This window comes from Scyliorhinus canicula, chromosome 2 (assembly GCF_902713615.1).
Source record: "Scyliorhinus canicula chromosome 2, sScyCan1.1, whole genome shotgun sequence".
Classification (NCBI taxonomy): Eukaryota; Metazoa; Chordata; class Chondrichthyes; order Carcharhiniformes; family Scyliorhinidae; genus Scyliorhinus; species Scyliorhinus canicula.
In genome coordinates this window covers 184,909,113-184,929,689 of record NC_052147.1, presented here as the reverse complement: position 1 = coordinate 184,929,689, position 20,577 = coordinate 184,909,113, and the positions used below count along the sequence as shown (strand labels likewise).

The 20,577-nt window shown below is 47.3% G+C and overlaps 1 protein-coding gene across 1 annotated transcript in view; it reads left to right on the top strand.

Moving 5' to 3' along the window:
- The window catches only part of LOC119961822 (collagen alpha-1(II) chain-like), a 223,418-nt gene that overhangs the window by 74,756 nt on the left and 128,085 nt on the right, over positions 1-20,577 (top strand). The window contains exons 4-7 of the mRNA XM_038789189.1: positions 6,754-6,837; positions 6,956-7,000; positions 12,029-12,082; positions 16,030-16,083. Coding sequence (XP_038645117.1) covers positions 6,754-6,837; positions 6,956-7,000; positions 12,029-12,082; positions 16,030-16,083 — 237 coding nt within the window. The remainder of the gene's footprint in view (positions 1-6,753; positions 6,838-6,955; positions 7,001-12,028; positions 12,083-16,029; positions 16,084-20,577) is intronic.

The window sequence follows — 20,577 nt, the reverse complement described above, 5'->3', positions numbered from 1 at the left end:
CATCCTCTGTCCCTTCACACCCTGCCCACTGGGACCGTCCAGCGCCCGGCCGAGCGAATCTAAATAACCCGTTTCATTCTCTTCCCTAGGACGTGATGCCGAACGACCAGGGCCATCTGCCTCCAGGCGGACACAGGCATCTGCCCCCACCTCACCCAGGGCCGCACAACAGAGGGTGCCCGATCAGCGGGGAGTTCCATCCTCCCCAACTGAATCTGTGGAGCAGGATGCCCAGAGGGCGGCGACAGAGCAAGATAGAGAAATGGCCCGTGAACGCCCTGCGGCCTCTCAGCGGGCCGATGACATAGAGGAGGCGTCAACCCAAGACGACCTCGAGCTTACGGCACAGCTATCTCCCACATCATCCACCATCCCAGAGACACTCACCCCGGTTGGCCTATTTAGTGATGAGGCTCCTGGGTCACAGTCTGGGTCGCACATCACAGCTGAGCAGGTACATCAGGTGGAGGTCGGAGCAGCCGAGGGCCCGGACTGGCGGAGGCCAGGCCAGGCCCAGCATGCAGCTGGCTCCCAGACGTTTTCCGAGTTCCTGGACTTTCTCAACCCACCCGCACAGCCGATGCATCAAAAAACCCAGGGACACAATGACGGGATGAGGGCTGTCTTCCAGACTCTGCAGACGCTGTTAGAAGAGTCGAACCGCGTCCACGAGCAGGGAGTGGTGCCGCTCATGGCAGCAACCCAGGCCGACACCGCACGGGTGGCATCCACGGTGGAGGCAATGGGTCAGGTTATGCAAGGCGTTGGGCTTAATGTGCATGCGTCATCCTCGGCCCTGGACAGGGTTGCCCTCTCACAGGCAGCAATGCGCCAGAGCCAACACGACATTGCCGGCGCGCTGCGGGCCTTGGCCGAGTCTCAGCAGGTCATGGCCCAGTCGCAACACGCCATGGCACAGTCACAGCAGTCGATGGCACAGTCCCAGAAGTCGACGGCACAGTCCCAGCAATCAGTCGCGGAGAGCATCAACTGCCTGACACATGTGCTGGATGGTGTCGTGCACTCACAGGTTGAGATCGCACAGTCCCTGGCGGGAATGTCTAACTCCCTGGACTCCGTCTCTGCAAACCTTCGGATCCTGGTGGATACCGTTGCAGGCCTCCAGGGCTGGCAGCGCCAGGTGTCGGTGGCGCGACGGGGCACCTCCCCACTCGCACCTCTGTCCCAAAGTGAGGCCCTGGGGCCACCGGGCTCCCCGAGGGAGGAGGAGGTTTCGGGGCCCGTCCCATTAACTCCATCACGGGACGTCCCGGAATTCTCGGCCTCCCCCCGTCCCATCCCTGGTGCATCGGGTGGGCAGCAGGCAGAGCAGGGTGGCACAATGTCACCCGAGACGCCCGCAGAGCAGCCTGGCCCATCAAGGCCGGGTCGCCCCAGGAAACGCTTGCCGAAGGAGAAACAAGTCGAAGGGAGCGATTCGCAGCAGTCCTCCTCCACTCCTGCTGTATCATCTGGGGAATCACTTAGACGTAGTGGTAGGGCCCGTAAGGCAACAAAGAGAGACACTGAGTAAGTTGGCACGGGTGAAGGGCACAGTTTAGTTGTAGGGGCTAGGGCACCTGTAAATTTTTGTTCACATTAAACGCACAGTTCCACCTTACTTGTAATACCGTGTGATTGTTCCACAGCCACAGGAATCGTGATGGTGACTGAGTGTCGCTGGGGTTGACGAGCGGTGAAACTTCGGTGCCGGGTGTGCAGTCCCTGCCCCCCCACCCCCTCCCACAGCTAGCCCACGCGGGCACGTGATGGAGTGTCCGTGACGATCTCAGCGGCCACCAAGGTGGATGGTTCAGCTATTGCCATGGGTCAGACTCTCTCTAACGATTCTGAGCTCACAGCTCTTCGCAGAGCGGGCTGTCATCATTCCACATGGCACTGATCACACCCGCTGACACAGCCATCAATGTTGTGCCATACCGTCTGGACCCAGCGGTAAGGGTGATGTCGAAGTGGAGCAGTGTACACTGAGAGGGGGTGGGGGGGGCTTTCTTGGTGGGAGTTGTGTGTTGACCCTCTGCACGACTAGCGATGCAAGTGGTGGTTTGGTGTTCAGCGGGGACGTCGCATACGATGCGTGAACCATGCTGCTACCAAGGCGTCGCGTGCCCGCCGTCCTTGCCTGGTCCGTCGTGCCGCCTCCTGGACATCACCAGCACCTGAGTCGTGTCTGCGTGCTGCGCCCGCCACTCTGCCAGCCTCCTCCTCCTCGTCCTCCTCCCTCTCCCTCTCCTCCTCCTCCTCCTCCTCTGTGCTGGCACCACTGCCACTGGCTTCTCCCTCCGCCTCCTGCAGCAGGTCATCTCCCCTCTGCATCGCGATGTTGTGCAGCGCACAGCAGACCACAACAATATGAGCGACCCTGTCGGGCTGGTACTGCAGGGCCCCTCCGGTGCAGTTCAGGCACCTGAATCTCATCTTCAGGAGGCCAAGGCAGCGCTCCACCACACCCCTGGTTGCTGCATGGGCCTCGTTGTATCGGGTTTCCGCATTGGTCTGAGGGCGGCGTTATCAGCCAAGACCTCAGCGGATAACCCCTGTCGCCTAGCAACCAGCCCCTCAGCCGGGGGGGGACGTCCCTCAAACATCGCAGGGATGTACGACTGCGCCAGTATGTAGGAGTCATGCACGCTCCCTGGGAACCTTGCACAGACGTTCATGAACGTCATGTGGGGGTCGCATACCACCTGGATATTCATGGAGTATGTCCCCCTCCTGTTTGTGAATACCTCCCTGTCCCCTGCAAGCGGGCGCATGGGGACGTGGACACAATCGATTGCCCCCTGCACCATCGGTATCCCGGCCACGCTGGCAAATCCACGAGCTCGTGAGTCTTGAGTTGTTCGGTCCTCGGGAAAGGTGATGTAGCGATCGGCGATGGCATAGAGGGTGTCGGTCACATTCCGGATACACCTGTGGACCGATGACTGGGAGATCCCGGAGAGGTCCCCGCTCAGAGACTGGAAGGAGCCGGTCGCATAGAAGTTAAGAGTGACCGTCACCATGATGGTAACTGGGATCGCGTGTCCTCCCCCTGTTCCACGTGGGGCGAGATGCGCCACGAGGTGACAGATATGTATCACCATCCGCCTACTCAGCCGGAGTCTCCTCCTGCAGGTGATGTCCGTCATTGTTAGGAAAGAGATCCGGGCACGGTACACACTCGGCCTTGGTCGTCGCCTCTGGCGCCGTGGCTGCACCATCACTCTCTCCTCCTCCCCCTCCTCTTCCTCCTCCCCATGCTGCTCAACGACTGGCAACTCCTCGGCCCTTCCCTCTGCTGCTGCAGCTGGCCCTGCATCCACTGCAGGTTGTGGCTGTGGATGCTGCTGCATCTCAAAATGCAGTGCAGCGGCCCCAACCACTGCGCAGAACATAGCCGTTCTGTTAGCAGACATTGTGCTAACCTACAGAAGGGTGGTGGGGGGCAGAGAAACGGGACATGTTAGACGGAGGTTAGTCGACACCTCGGCAGCCGCCTGCCACGGGATACCTGTGTGTCCCGGTGGCCTGGTCGCGCTGCTGACACGCGGGCAGCCTAACCCCTGGTCACTTTCTGCATCCAACGGGCAGTTAGCTACGTCCTCTTCACCGGTACGTCAGTGGCCTGTGGCCGTAAGCCAAACTCAATGATTTTCTTGGTTTCCTGGAGGTCTCCAATTTTGATTTTAATAGCAGTAATAGCAGTCCTACAGAGAATCATGGCTTCATCATTGCCCTTCACCTTCTCCCATGTCTTTTCAAGTAGATTTAAAGCCATTTAAATCTAAATCATTCATCTGTCGAACCACGTGTCCTCGTGACCGGCACGCCATGGCATGGTGGCAGACATTTTGTAACCGGGGTTGGACGGGTCACTCGCTCACTCTTTCCCTACCCCCCCCACTCCCACTACCCCCCTCCGTCTCCCCCACTCCCCCCTCCGTCTCCCCCATTCCCCCACTCACCCCTCCGTCTCCCCCACTCCCCCCCCAGTCTCCCGCACTCCCCCCTCCGTCTCCCCCACTCCCCCCTCAGTCTCCCCCACTCCCCCTCAGTCTCCCCCACTCCCCCCTCCGTCTCCCCCACTCCCCCCTCTCAGTCTCCCTCACTCCCTCCCTCAGTCTCCCCCACTCCCCCTCAGTCTCCCCACTCCCCCCCCCAGTCTCCCGCACTCCCCCCTCCGTCTCCCCCACTCCCCCCTCAGTCTCCCCCCACTCCCCCTCAGTCTCCCCCACTCCCCCCTCCGTCTCCCCCACTCCCCCCTCCATCTCCCCCACTCCCCCTCCATCTCCCCCACTCCCCCCTCAGTCTCCCCACTCCCCCCTCCGTCTCCCCCACTCCCCCCTCCGTCTCCCCCACTCCCCATTCCGTCTCCCCCACTCCCCCCTCCGTCCCCCCCACTCCCCCCTCCGTCTCCCCCACTCCCCCCTCAGTCTCCCCCACTCCCCCCTCCGTCTCCCCCACTCCCCCCTCCGTCTCCCCCACTCCCCCCTCCGTCTCCCCCACTCCCCCCTCCGTCCCCCCCACTCCCCCCTCAGTCTCCCCCACTCCCCCCTCAGTCTCCCCCACTCCCCCCCTCCGTCTCCCCCACTCCCCCCCTCCGTCTCCCCCACTCCCCCCCTCCATCTCCACCACTCCCCCCCGCTCTGGACCCCCTCCCGTTCTCGGGGATGCCTTCCCCATTGTGGCCAGACTCCAGCAGTGCGCTGAGCGGTGCGCTCACCTCCTCGAAGCTCTCGTCAGCCAGTACGACTGGTTGACGAACTTGAAAAGCAGGTGTGTTGGACGGCGTGAAAACATTGCGTGATGACAACGGGACTTCGGCCCATTCGGGCCGGAGAATAGCGGGGGGCCAATAAGTAGCGATTCTGGTTGTGTCGGGGGGCTTTCGAGGCCTTTGCCGGGAATGCCGACGTGTAGTTTGTGCGGGGTTCGGAGAATAGCGGGAGGACGTCGGACCTGCGTCGCTGTGAAAATATGCGCAGCCCGCTATTCTCCGAAGCAGCTTGAGTGCGGAGAATCGCGCCCTATGTCTCATGACATTCCCCATATAGTACAGTAACATGCCAACCTAAATCATGTGCACACATCTATTACGAGTTTCAAACCTGCAAACCTTTGTTAGAGTCGCAAGAATGCATCTAACTGAACCAAGCTGGTGTAGTTCAATTCATTTTTCTTTCACTGATATGCATTAATTTCTTACAGCTCAACATACAGCCCTCACAGGTTTTAAATTTAGGGTCCAACATTCCACGATGTTTGTAAAATGTTTCTGAATATTTTCCCATTTTGAAGTTGTTCAACCTGCATAAAATTTACTTAGTGTGGTGTCATCAAACAGCTCTGTAAAATTAGAATAAATGCTTTGTTTTTACCTTGGAGAAATGCCTTCCCTTTTACTCTATCTCTATCTATTGGATTTTTCTAAGATCGTTCACCTCAAAGAAATCAATTGATAATGGAAATAAAGCAGCTTTGAGAGCTGCTTTATTTCTTATGGTCTCTGCATTCTTCAGATTCAGAACATCTTTTTCCAACGATAGCACGGTAGCATGATGGTTAGCATAAATGCTTCACAGCTCCAAGGTCCCAGGTTCGATTCCCGGCTGGGTTACTGTCTGTGCGGAGTCTGCACGTCCTCCCCGTGTGTGTGTGGGTTTCCTCCGGGTGATCCGGTTTCCTCCCACAGTCCAAAGATGTGTGGGTTAGGTGGATTGGCCATGCTAAATTGCCCGTAGTGTCCTAATAAAGTAAGGTTAGGGGGGGGGGGTTTATTGGGTTACGGGTATAGGGTGGATACGTGGGTTTGAGTAGGGTAATCATGGCTCGGCACAACATCGAGTGCTGTACTGTTCTATGTTCTATGATAATCAGATTTGAGATTTGTATTGATGTTTGAATTGCGGATTAATTTAATAATGGGTGGGATTCTCCGGTTTCCTGGGTGCGTGCTTCTCAGCAGCACACCGTTCACTGGCAGCGGGATTCTAACCTTCCGCCGCTTGTCAATGGGATTTCCCATTGAAATCATCCCACACCGCCATGAAACCCGCTGGCAGGGGTGTGATGCCCGTGGGAAAAGAGGATCCCAACAACTGCGTATTCTGGCCAGTGTTTTTAATATATATAGCTTGAATGAGATGATAACTGGTTTTGCATTATGCTGCTTTCAAACCTGTGGATCTTTTTACCTCAACTAAGTTTCAATGTAACTACAAAAGAAAGGGTAGCACTGTGGCGCAGTGGTTAGCACTGCAGCCTACGGCACTGAGGAGCCGGGTTCACATCCCGGCCCTGGGTCACTGTCCGTGTGGAGTTTGCACATTGTCCCCTTGTCTGCGTGGGTTTCATCCTCACAACCCAAAGATGTGCAGGCTAGGTGGATTAGCCATGCTAAATTGCCCCTTAATTGGAAAAAAATAATTGGTACTCTAAATTTATATTTAAAAAACTACAAAAGAATCGGAGAGCTCTAGTTCCAGAGAACTTTTACTTCCTTTTAGCTGCAATGATAAACGTATATCAAAATGTCAACATGATCAGAGTTCTGGTCATTCTTTTCTGTTGCTAAGCAATAAGAGCTTGTGAAATTAATGTCCATGATGTTACTCCCCCAGTAGCTAAACTATTAGACAAAACAATCCTGTTAATGAGTGATATCAAATCTTATTTAATTTATTTCCTTTTGCTGAGATAATGTTTGAAGTTTGGGATCTAAAAAACATTCAATTTTATTCTTCTTTCTAGAACTCTGTTGATTTTGGTGTTGAAGTGGACTGGAGTGGCAAGGATAGACATTATGGACCTCGTCCTCAACCAGACGTTATTCAGGTATCATGATTTGTTTTGGTGTTTACATCATATGAACTATGCATGAATAAAAACAAACTACAAAAATGAATTTGCTTTAATTTTGAAATAACTCCGATTTATAACTATTATGTTCCAGGGTCCTCCAGGACCTAGAGGTCCACCTGGCTTAATTGGACGACCTGTAAGTATCTATTTGCTAATTGTTTTTATTTTCATGTTTGCATGTTATCTCAACGAGGGAGTTATGATAACTTAAAAATGTCTTTGTGGATAAAATGAATAGTTTTAAAATAATTGCAAGTTATTGCCCAGCTATATCTAGAATGGCTATTGTTCCACATGCAACAATCAGGCTGGCCATGTCAATGGTTGTCAAATGATGCATGCTGCAAAATAGAGGCAAAATTCACTTTGATTTATTCAAAAATGTACATTTACTGTGTTTCAGTAAACCATTAGCAGTGAAAACAATAACCAACACTTAATTTCTCAATCTGTGACAGTGCAGGAAACTGAAGCTCTTACACAGGTTTAAAATCAGTGCTTTAATTTGGAATTAAATTCATAAATATTTGATTAGAGTGAAACAATCATCCTTTTTCAGAATGCAGGCATCTTCCCCTTCTAAAAAGTAGCATTAGTAAGTGCTTTCCACAATTGTAAAATTCAATTTTTAACATTCAGGAGATTAACTACGCCATACTATATCATCATAAATGTTAAATTAAGAACATATAGATATATGATTTACAATCCAGACTTTGGCAACAAATGTGACTGTTCAGAAGCAAGCTGGTGCTGTCTCTGTACACAGTATTGATAACTACCACGTGTTGCTGCGTGTTTCACTGTGTGGAAGTATGAATACATTATGTGTGATTTATCAAACATTAAAGCCTATTGTTTCAATGTGTGATTCAAAATCGCAAATAAGACACACGGGCCTGAATTTTACTGTTGATTGGTTTTAGGTGGAAAGTGAGTGTGAAATAAGATGAATGGACATCCCGTTGGGTTTTTACCTGCCCCGATCTCGCAGAAATTTTACACTGGGGAGTGCAAGATGGGCCGTCCGCCCTTGCCCCAATTGAGGCCCTTAAGTGGCCAATTATTGACCAATTAAGGACCGTTACCAGCCCAGCCTTAGTTGGTGAGAGTAGTTCCCGGAATGAGGGAAGCCCAAAAATAATTGAGCTCGGATAAGAATGATTTGGTGGGGGGAGGGGGGGGGGGCTGAGGGCTTGCCTCTATCAGAAGCTCCCTTTTACCTTCAGGCAGTCCCCTTAAGATCTGCAACTCTGGACCTTCTTCGCATCCCTCACTCCCCCTGACCACCTCCCGCAACCGGCCTCTCCCCTGACACCCCAATTCCCCATTATTCACTCCCCAAAGCCTCCTCGCCCTCGGGCCCACAAAAAGTTGCTTTTCTTGGAATCCCGGGATGTAGGCGCGTACCTGATTGCAGTGGTGATATGGTAGTTCTTGGTGGGCCTGCTTCTCACAGACTCCATCTTGTGGACTTTATCTCAAATTCCAATCAGCGAAGCTTCTCCCGCATCAAGTTCCAAAGGTTTTGTGATCTCTGTTGCAGGTTTAAGGTTAATGCACCATCTGTTAACAATTTATTCTTAATGGCTTCATTCTGAGGCCACAAACTAATTGATCACAAAGTATGTCATCCAAAGTCTGGCCTAATTCGCAGTACTTTTTTCGCTTTCACTGTGATGCCGCAAATTGTGAAATGTTTTCCCCTTCCTCCTGTGCACGATGGTGAAAGCAGAATCTTTCAGCTGTTAATAGTGGATGGGGAGAGAAGTGTTCTTGCAAGATAGTCATTAACTCATCAGATGACCTGTCTCCAGGTTTAGCTGGGTGTACTAAATTCTGCGGTAACATCAATGTTTTCCTCCCAAGTGAGCTGAGAAAGGTCACAGTATGCAGGTCAGCTGGTGTCTGATTATCTTGAAGGAACGACTGGAACCTTTCCTCACAAAATCTTCATGTCTCCTCTTCCTTGTCAAATGCATCCATGGCACCTTTTCTTCCCGCCATTTTTGGATTGCAGCTCCCTGATCTGTACTACTCAGCCTTCAGGCTGTCTTCCCGACCGTCTATTTTCTCGCTGTTTAAAGCAGACAACTTGCTATTTCTGTGCCCCACTATCAATTCCTGGGCAGTAACTTTCAGAGTTGGCAGCCCTGTAGTGTCCAGGTATTTAATTGGGAGTTGTTTTTACTTGTCACAATGATGATTTTGCTTTGGAAGTTAATGGTATTTCCCCTGACCTAAATCGCTATGGTGAATGTGCCTGGATCTCCGTCGATGATTCTTCTTTTGGCTCACAAAATCATTCTCCAAATTTGCTTTTCTCCCATTTTTTTTACAGCCCAGATCTCATGGCCAATTTCTCTTTTGTTATGTTCTTTGTTGTAGCTGCAAAGAGAAAGAATCTGAGGTGGTGCATGTCGAGTACCTATAACATAGTGAAAGATATTTATTTACAAGATACTCTCGAACAGGTTACATTGGTGAACTCCACAAAAGCCTGCAAAGTGCCCTGATGATGTCATTGCATAATATTTGACATTGCACCAACCAATGGTGTTACCCTTATACATAACAGCAGGCACAGAAGGAAATTGAGTATATGCTCAAGAATTACATTCTTGAATTGATTCTAGTGATTGGAGCTCCCCTATTGTCATGGTGCCTGAACCAAATGGAACCCAGAGACTGTGCTTAGACTACATGTAGGTGAATGCTGTAGCCAAGAGGGATTTGTTTCCTCTTCAATGTTTGGAAGACTGCATCAAAAGCGTTGGATGGAAGATATTTATCACCAAAATAGTCTTGCTAAAGGGCTGGTGGCAAGTTCCTTTGACTGAGATGACACTGTAGATCTCCCCTTTATGACACCCAAAGAGTTTATCAATGTAAAGTTATGCTGTTCAGGATGAAGAATGCCCTGCAATAATCCGAGGATTGAGTCACTGTGCCGTATACCTTGATGACTTAGTGGTGTTCAGCCAGAGTTGGGAAGAGGATCTACGCCACCTGAAGGAATTTTTGGCAACTTAGATTAAGCCAATCTCATGGTGAACCTAACGAAAAGTCAATTTTCTGGGGCCTATATTTGATATCTGGATCACATAGGGGACGTAGTCAAATTACACTACAAGCTCCAAAAATACAGGCTATTTGTAACTTCCTGGAACCCAACACCAGAAAAGAGATTTTAAGATTTCTGGGCATGAGTGGATTCTACTGGAAGTTCATGCCAAACTTTAGCAGTGTGGTAGCACCACTTATAGAGCTGTTAAAGAAGAACAGGCACGTTAACTGGACAGAGGATTGTCAAATGACATTCAACCACTTTAAAAACCATGTTGAGAACAAACCCAGAATTCGCAGCACCCAGTTACAACAAGCAGTTTAAATTGGTGGTGGATGCGAGCAACATTGGTGTACAAGTCATGTTATTGCAAGAGGCGAACTTGTCTTGAGGAGCCAATGTAAGGAAATTTAACCGGCATAGGCAGAAGTGTTCTACCATTGAGAAAGAGACGTTAAGCCTGGTACTGGCATTGCGACATTTTGAGATTTATGTTGACAACAACCTAGCAGAAACAATTATATATACGGACCACAATCCTTTGAAATATTTGGAGAAAGGTCATGATTGGAACACCCAGTTATTCCAATGGAGTTGGCTATTGCAACCATTTAATTTTTTTTAATGTTCATGTGGGCGAAGAGAATTTGTCATTGTGGATTTTATATCCCAAGTATAAAAGAGACATTTTGAACAGTGAGTGTAAATTCTCTGGAGTATATTCTTTGTTGATGCATGCTCTTGATTTTTGTAATATTTAATAAGATAGAATTAATTAAATAAGGGTTGACAAATGAAGCATCTTTTAAATTAAGACATTTCATTTTATAAAAAGAGGGACGTTTCATGGATTTGCCCAATAACTAAAGTAACATGAAGTTAACAAGACATAATCAGATGCGATCCGTCAAGCAGCAGGTGGAAATCTGCCTAGTGACAGCATTAGCCAGTATTCAAAAGACCGGATGAGAGGCACCTTTCCCTGTAACAAGATTAGTAAGCATCTGGATAGAATCAGGTGTATCGCATATTAGGGGAGTATACACACTCTAATGTGTAGGAAGTAGAAGTATACACATGCTAATGTCGCGAGTTAAGGAATTTGATGGAGACAGAGATCCAAATACACAGAAAGCAGAATTAAAGAGGAGAAAATGTATAATTGCCAACACCTTCAGAAACAGGCAGGCCAGTTTTACATCTAACAACCCAGAGGTCAGCTTTATACCTAACAGCCCAGAGGCAAGTTTTAATTCTAACAGCCAAGGCAGTGCAGAAACCCTCATAAAGGCAGTTGAAATATCTTCACTGCACCAGGATAAGATGTTTCCTAGACTTGATTATCGCTCCTGTATTGTGTGGGAACTATAAGCTGGTTTTGACTCATAGATCTATTTGATTTGGATGTTGTTTGGGGAAAGGGGAAGTCTTAAGGAGTTTAGGCATTGTAGATATAATTTGGAATCGGGGATATGTTCTATATAAACTGTGTGTGTTTAGTGGTTTGTGTGCTTAATTGTCTTGGTATATTGTAGTCCTGTTCATGTGTATTTGTCATTTCTTTAATTTAATAAATATTCTTTAATAATTATTACATGATCACTGAGTTGCTTATTCTCACTAGCGTTTTACTTGACTCCTCACCCCATTCTGAAAACAAAACTATGCATCCCCATGAGCCAATGTTCCAAGTCGGGATACCCAAGAGACTTTATATTGCAGCAACAAATTTACTAGTTATTGTAATGCGTGTGGTCATTATACATTATCAGTTATGTAACAAATTTTCAAATGACTGTTAAATGTTTTGCAACAGTCTTTTTTAATTTAAAGTAGGCTCCAGTTATACATTTTCTGCTTGAAAATGCGCACAGTGATTTTTAGATGACAACATGATGTTGTTTGATCAAAATGTTGATGTTTTTGTCTATAAAAATCATTAAAGTATATCCCAAGTCAGCATTGCTTAAGTGCATGGATCTAATTATTCAAGAAAATCGTTTTAAGCCTTTAGCTGCATTGTAATCATACTTATATTCAGAAAAAATATGACTCTTTCATGTTTTTGTAATACATATCAATTTTGATTGCTCCTAGGGTCTTCAGGGTTATCCTGGTTCAGCTGGTGAGACTGGACAACCTGGCTCTACAGTGAGTATCTTAACAAAGATCTACATCTAATGTATTTGGTACTTTCAACCTGAAACTGGATATTGTATTTCTTTACGAAAACAACCACTCTGTTTGCCATGGTTATATCATCAAGATTGCAAATTTCTCATCTTCGTTTTGAATTCAGCTTGTTTCTATAGAGGTGAGGGGTGCATTCAATGGGAAATGCTGTTCCAATGGCGAGACTAGAAGGTCCTGCTGCCGGCCACTGGTGAAGCACCTCTTTTCGGAGGGTTGCTTGGAAAATCCAGCCCTTTGTATCTGAATATCTCCAGCATTCTTAACAAAGCTGATGAATTGTCAGCTGAATTAGAAATAAATATGAATGTTCCAATAGCTTTTGCAGAGAAGTGCATGCAACCTTACAAAAGCTGGGACCTGAATACTGAATGATAATTGCCATTTTGGAAAGTTTGTAAGTGAGGAAAAGGTGGTGAGTTTTCTCTGTTAGTTAAGGATGACATTAGTGCAACAGGGATACCTTAGTTCGAAGAATCAAGACATAGAATCGGTTTAGAGAGAGATAAGAAATAGTAAAGTTAAGAAGTCACTTGTGCGAGAAATTCATAGGTCCTTGAACAAGGATAGGATTTGGAAGAAAGGAATGGCAATAATTCGGGTGATTTTCATCTACGTGTTGATTGGCTGAATCAGCTTGGCAAAGATAGCTTGGAAGATGTGTTCATGGAGCGTTTTCAGGACATTTATTTAGAGCAGCATGTTCAGCAGCCAACCAGAAAACAGGTCATCTAAACCTTGTAATGTGCAGTGAGACAAGGCTTTTTATCATAGAATTTACAGTGCAGAAGGAAGCCATTCGGCCCATCAAGTCTGCATCGGCTCTTGAAAAGAGCGCCCTACCCAAGGTCAACACCTCCACCCTATCCCCATTGCCCAGTAACCCCACCCAACACTAAGGGCAATTTATCATGGCCAATCCACCTAACCTGCAGATCTTTGGACTGTGGGAGGAAACCGGAGCACCCGGAGGAAACCCAGGCACACACGGGGAGGATGTGCAGACTCCGTACAGACCCAAGCCGGAATCGAACCTGGGACCCTGGAGCTGTGAAGCAATTGTGCTATCCACAATGCGACCGTGCTGATTAATGACATCATAGGAAAAGAGCTGTGAGGCATTAGTGATCATAATATTGAGAGTTGCCAGCTTTGTGGTGGGCTGCTATGCCCTCCACAACCTGGTATAGTAATGGGGCGAAATGCTGGAGGTGGAGAAGGAGGGACATGTGGCCTCATTTGATGAGGAGGATGAGGACGCGCCAGACAAGGAGGGGCTGGAGGACAAGCCTAGGGAGCCCGCGGGAGAAGCTGGAGGATGGAGGACAGGCAGAGGCGAGGATCCAGCATGCCACAGGTCAGGGAGGCCCTCAACCGTACCAGCTTGTCATAGAACGTGGCTTTCTTTGTCATCTCACCCCATCCTGCCTTCCCAACCACCACTCCCTCAACCTTCCACCCTCCCTCCCTCCCCTCCCTCTCCCAACCCACCCCTATCACCTCACCCAGTGTTAGCACTGTCAGTGGGGCAATATGGAGCGTGATGATAACATGCTGGATGGTGAGCTCTGATGCTCCTCAATCTTTGCCACAGTCTGACTCCTGTCTATCTGCTGACAGGGCACTCACAGCTTGCACGTGGTATGCCAAAGGGTGGAGCCAGATCTAGGATCACTGTGTCCAGGGGGCTGGGGCAAGGGTAGGGCAGAGGACACTGGGGGGCTGGTGGGTGTTTTAATGGAGTACAATCGTGACCCTAACTGTCCCTAGCTACCATTGCTGCCCCATCTCCACCCCAGTAGCTTCTCAGTGATCCTCAAACTGCTTAGCCCTCTTGTGTTCTGCCACCACATCCAGGTGTGTCCCCAGGATGCAGATCAGAGGAGGAGACAGCTTTTTTACTTACTGCACACTGTGGCCTTTGATGCCTCTGGCTGGCATCCTCGGAGGGGGGTTCTTGGGCTAGAGGGCCCCGATCGTCTTGCCAGTGGCATACGCCTCATTATGCACCCAGTTCTGCCGTTTGACCCCGACAGAAGCCATTTTCAGGAATGGGGAACACTGGAGAGCTGGCGACTGCTGTCGTCTCCCTGTAGGTCAACCTCCGGCATTTCCTCCTCCCGATGGGACTTTGGAACAGAACTTGGGACAGAGAGGTGGCTGGAGTGAGCTCCAGTGGCCCCTGCATCATTTGGCTCTGCCAGTCCTGATGGCTCCCCACTGTCCACACCATGGTGTTGATGCCCTCAGCCATGCCCCTCTGGGGCAGCAGGTGGTGCAGTGGTTAGCACTGGGACTACAGCGCTGAGGACCCGGGTTCGAATCCCAGCCCATGGTCACTGTCCGTGTGGAGTTTGCACATTCTCCCCGTGTCTGCATGGGTTTCACCCCCACAACCCAAAGATGTGCAGGTTAGCTGGATTGCCTCTTAATTGGAAAAAAAATGATTGGATACTCCAAAATGTATGAAAACAAAGCAATGTCTCTCTGTGACACGGAAACGTTCTGCAGTGCCTCAGCAATGTCCACCTGTGACTGCAACATGATCCTGGGTGACTTCAACATGCTCCACAGCCCACTGGCAAGGTCCATCTGCATCAGGGACGCATCCCCCTGTGACTGGGGCATGCTGTTGAGGTGCTCAGCCATTGTTGTCACCAACTGAACAACACCTTGGACACCACCACTCATGCTGCTGATGTCGTGCTCCAGACTTTCCACTGGGGTAGCCAGTGTCCTCAATTCCACACACTGCCGGTACCATCTCCTGCGCTAATAGCCTTTGGGACTCTTCCACTCACTGGAGTGTCGCTGACATCGCCCTCTGAATGTCAGATGGCTGCATCCTAGCGTCTGCATCAGCTCCGTGCAAACCTGATCTAGAGGTTCAACATCTGACTGGGACCCAGCTTGGTCCTGGGCTCTAGGAGACCTGACTGCTGTCTCGCCTGGACGTTCCTACCGCCACCTAATGTGCATCAGCAATTATGTAGTGCTCACCAGATAATGCCCCAGAAGCCAGTTCACTAATGTCATCCACCGAGATGTGTGGCTCTATGCTGGTGGGTGGGGCTGACAACTGTTATGCTTCAATGGTGGCATCCTCAAAACCCTTCTTTGCGGTGTTCTCTTAGATGGCGGGGGGGGGGGGGGGGCACTCCAGATCGGCTGGCACCATCGGATGGAGATCCTGAGGGAGAAGGGACATGTGGTCAATGGGAGGGAAAAATCATTACATCTGGCATGAATAAGTAACATGTAACAGGTCATCTGGATAGGGGGTCAGTGAATCCTTACATCTGTGGCGTAGGCCAAACTTGTTGTCGGTGACCGCTTGTAGGGAGTGAGAAGTTTGATGTCCGGCACCCCACCATCTGTTTGGGCGCTTTCCTGCCAATTGTGTGCCAATTTCTCCTGCAAGGGCAAAGAGTTGTCATTGTGAGCTGTACACCTCAGGAAACGCGCAGGGTGGTTGGGGGGAGGGGGGGGGGAGAGGTGGTAACACTCCCCACGCTGATGGCCGCTGCCTCCTAAGTGGCACTGGCTGACCTGTGGCTGACCCTTCACCTTCCTCTAGGAAACAGATTGCCGTGTCACCACTCCAAAGTATCCAGCAGTCTGGCCAGGTCAGCACCTCTGAATCATGGTGCAGATTCCCTTGGTTGCATGGCTGCTTACTGTCTGGGATTTGCTTCGGTGGAGCGATTTATGAGCTGCTCCCCTTTGTTAACAGGGAGCTGCCAGGCGCGGTGCATGCGATTCAGCTTGCAGGCCAGCCATTTCTTGTCCATTTTCATATACTTTGTGGCATGCTCAACCTCTGATTGCATAGATTTATATGATAGTCTTAAATATGAAGCATCCTGATTTACCCTGAGAAAAAAGTTGAACACATTTTTTCATTCCAGGGTTCAGCAGGACCTCCAGGCAGATCGGGTCCAACTGGATCACCTGGATATGTTGTAAGTAGCTTGTCTGTTATTATTCATCAGACTCATTAACTCTTTTTGGCAATTTGTGTTTCTGATGGATGACTCACATCCAAGTTCATAGAAGCATGGCTTACTCAAATGAGACCCAGGGAAATGAACTCATTCATTTTAGTTGACTTTGTGTTCACATTTTGGTCAGCATTTGGAAAAAATTGTAGAGGAAGATACGTACAATCATTTGGAAAACACCTGGTGATGTTTGGCAATTATGTTTAAACTTATACAATGGAAGATCATATTTAGCTCATTTCTAATCCTAGATAATCAATTTGGTTAACATATACTGAAGGAAGCCACAGTTGTGTTACCAGAAAAAGTAAGCACAAATTAAAATGATCATAGCCTTTGCTTTCACGGAAAAACTGACAAAATTGTGGAATTTTGTTCCTAAAATAGTTACTAAAAACATCCTGAAATCCCGTCTAATAAAATTAAACTTGACTTGATCAATGCGGTAAACAGTAGCCGTAAGATTCATTGAACACTTATTAAAAATTACAATATCAAATTCTGAACAAAAGCATGATTAATGCAATTGATCCCTGCTTATGTTGCTACTTATATATTGGTAAGTATATATAACTGTATGGCATCACAGTGGATTGAATTAATATAAATAAAGGCTGCAGTTATATAACAAAACAATACATATCAATAAGAGCTCAGTCACCTATATCCAGATTATATCCAGATTGGGCACAGAACAACCCAATGCAACACAGAAGTAGGCGGCTGTTTGGGAACAGTCGCCTACTTATGTGTTGTAAATAATTTTGCCAGGTGTACAGAGTTGCTGCTGTTGAGCTGGTGCACAATACCCTACCAGTTATTCGGTTTTATTTGTTATTGTATTTATTTTATTATTAATTATTTATTTGGTATATTTGGGTGTGCCCTTCTCTTCTATATATATATGTATATATATATATGTTTCTTATCCTGTGTACATAACAGTAAATATACTTTGTTCAAAAACCCAATAAAAAACATTTATAAAAAAAAAGAACAGCCCAATGCTTCTTCACTTCTAAAATGGTTTGTAACATCTACTTTCTTTGACAAAGTTCTCCCAAAAATTCTAATCTTCAATGATGACATTTGCATGTTATTTCTCTCACGCTTCCTTCTTCTTGTTCTGCTTTCCTGCTTACCGTTCTTTTCATATTTTCATCTAAGGTTTGCCACACTTTCTGCTCCACACTCAGTCTGTTTACTGTCCTTGACTTGCTGGTTTTACACCCAAATGTTCAGATCTCTGGCAATAAAGAAGCCACAGCAAGTTATAGCTGAGTAAGAAGCAGATGCTACATGGTCGCAAGAATAAGGAAGAGTTCACCAAATACCAGTTAAAGCACATGACCACGAGGTTGGTAGAGTCCTGGATGCAAAGAAGATACTGAGCATGTGGTTGCAATGTTCTAGTAAACTTGACAACCATAAGCTATGATTGAAGTTAGATACAGAAGCAAGTGCCACTGTTTTACCACTGTGGATACTCAAATACGTGTACCTGTTGAAGTGGGAGTCTATATTTGTCATTTGAGTATCTTTAAGAAATAGGTATTTATAAATGGGTGTGTATATAAATATCTGTAGTGAGAGTATGTTTAAGAAATGGGTGTTTATTACTGCAGTGATGTCAGAGAGTGGGTGGAGCTGGGCTGTCTGTCAGCTTTTTACTTTCGCTTTAGGCTTTTTGCTGCAGGGTGGGTTTGGTTTCATTTTAGTTTTGGAGAAGCTGCAATCACAGCTGGATGTGTGTGTGAATCTCTGCAAGCTTATGAATGTCCATTTGCTGATTTCAACGTGGTAACTGTTCTCAGTAGTGAAGTTAAACCTGAGGTGCTTCTGTTAACGGTTTTGTTTTTGAAGTCTTATGGATGTTAAAAGGAAAGCTTAAAGGGTTATTTAGTGTTGTAGTCTTTGGGGGCTGTATTTGAATTAATGGTTGCTAAGATGTTCACTATGTTTTTAAAAAATTTACTTGAGTTCATAGAATAAACATTGTTTTGCTTTAAAAAATACTTTTCCATTTCTGCTATACCACACCTGTGGAGTGGGCCGTGTGCTCCCCATACCACAATCTAGTAAAAGTTGCGGGTCAGGTGAACTCCATAATACACTTTGGGGTTCTCTAAACCCTGGCCCATAACAATATTAGAGCCAATAAAAGTGAGACTCACCACAGGTCATTATGGCAGAGCATCATCACTGGTAGGTCAGATACAGTATACGGTACAAGAGGTTCCCACAGACCTCTGAAATTCAGAATGAGTTGTGAGGATCTATGATGCATATTAGGAGTATCAGGCAAGTCAACACAAATAACTGACTATCCCTATGATGCTCCGTCACATCCATGGTTGAGAATAATTTCTAACATGTTTACTGTCAGGGTGATGACTTGTTCCTGACTACTTCTCCAAATTTCCTATCATTTGCCAGCTGAGAGGGGCATCAAATTCATCGGTGACAAATAAAGTGAGCCCAATTTTCAGTCTTCTTGGTTTTCCAGAGGAGAAGTGTCAAACAGTCCCCAGTATAGTGGTAAATACTTCCAAGGCATCTGTGCAATATGGGCGGAAAACAACATTACATTAACTCCATAGTATCCAAGGTCAACTAGGCTGGCAGATAGGATAGTGTGCATGGTAAAATCAATGATTTTAAAGTGAAAGGATATCAGTCAAGACATTCAAATAGCAATGCTGCAACATGAGGTTTACCTTAGAACATAGAACAGTACAGCACAGAACAGGCCCTTCGGCCCTCAATGTTGTGCCGAGCCATGATCACCCTACTCAAACCCACGTATCCACCCTATACCCGTAACCCAACAACCCCCCCCCCCCTTAACCTTACTTTTATTAGGACACTACGGGCAATTTAGCATGGCCAATCCACCTAACCCGCACATCTTTGGACTGTGGGAGGAAACCGGAGCACCCGGAGGAAACCCACGCACACAGGGGGAGGACGTGCAGACTCCACACAGACAGTGACCCAGCCGGGAATCGAACCTGGGACCCTGGAGCTGTGAAGCATTTATGCTAACCACCATGCTACCCTGCTGCCCCAAATGTGACCTTGTCACATAGGATGTCATTTGTCACTCTGATAAGAGTTGTTTCAGTACTGGGATTACCATTTTTGGCAAAGATTACATTCAGAAAGCTGGTCAGGCCAACTCTTCAGACTTGCCATATGATCAGATTGTTGTCAGTTCAAAGAAAAGATTGGAAAGACAAGAGAAAGTGATAACCACACATGAGAAAACATGCAGCTGTAGAGTTGTGTCCTCTGAACGTAGGTCAGATTGATTCACACACAAGTTAGGTTCTTTTTGAAGGTGTCAAAGGTTTCTGTTAAGCCATGATCATGTGAGGTAAAGGCGATCTTGTCACACAGTGGGTAGCATCCCTGTCTGTGAGCCAGAAGTTCTGGGTTCAAGTCCCAGGTGAGGACTTTATAGCCAAAGAAGAGTTATAACCATTCAAACAGGTCGAGCATCAACTTGTAAATACTTCCAACATATACCAATAGCAGGTAGTAAGTGCAGGAAATATTCCTTGTACTGCAAAGAAATTGGATCATCCACCATCACTATCTATTCAACATGCATGTAAAAGTGCCTGTTGCCACAGCAAGTTGGCTTCCTTGGTGTGCTGGTTGGCTCAGTCGGTTGGTGCAGCCAGTGTGGATCAATTGGTGCCAACAGCACATAGTTTGATCCCCATTCTGGCTGAGGTGGATTCGAGATTGCCTCCTTACCTTACCTGTGATGCAGGTTATGGTGCTGTGAAGCAGATCTGCGTCTGGGCAAATAACCCAAGCAGAAGAGAATATGATGTTGGTTAAGTCACTGTACATTTCAGAGACACTTAAACAATTGTGAGAGCTAATCCATGTGTAAGTACTGTTTACAATAATCATATTGCATTATGTACATAGCTTGTGATATGTGCAATTTCTTCTATTAAAGGAAAGGGGGATGTTGTGACATTCCTTTGTAGCTCATGTGGTTTAACATACAGAATGACACATTGCTGATTATGTCATTAATTTAGTATCCATCATTACAGGAAGTGATGCAGTTTAGCATGTGATTATAGTAGTTGGAGTAGTGTCGATCAGCAGGTAACATGTGTATGAAGAGCTCGTCTGGAATGTTGTTATTCTTCAATGACGAGCCTTTTGTTTAGATAACTAATCATTGTCACAGTTGTGGATACATTTGTGTTAAGACAAAGTTAAGGGCACTCTATCTAAATGCACTCAGCGTTCACAACAAAGTTTGAAGGTGCAAATAAGGGTATGATTTAATTGACATTATGGAGACATGGTTGCAGGGTGATCAAGACCAGAAACTTGCTATCTAATGATGTTTGTCATTTAGAAAGGAGAGGCAAAAATGTGGTGGGGTAAGCATTGTTAATAAGGTACAAGATTAATATATGAGTGAGA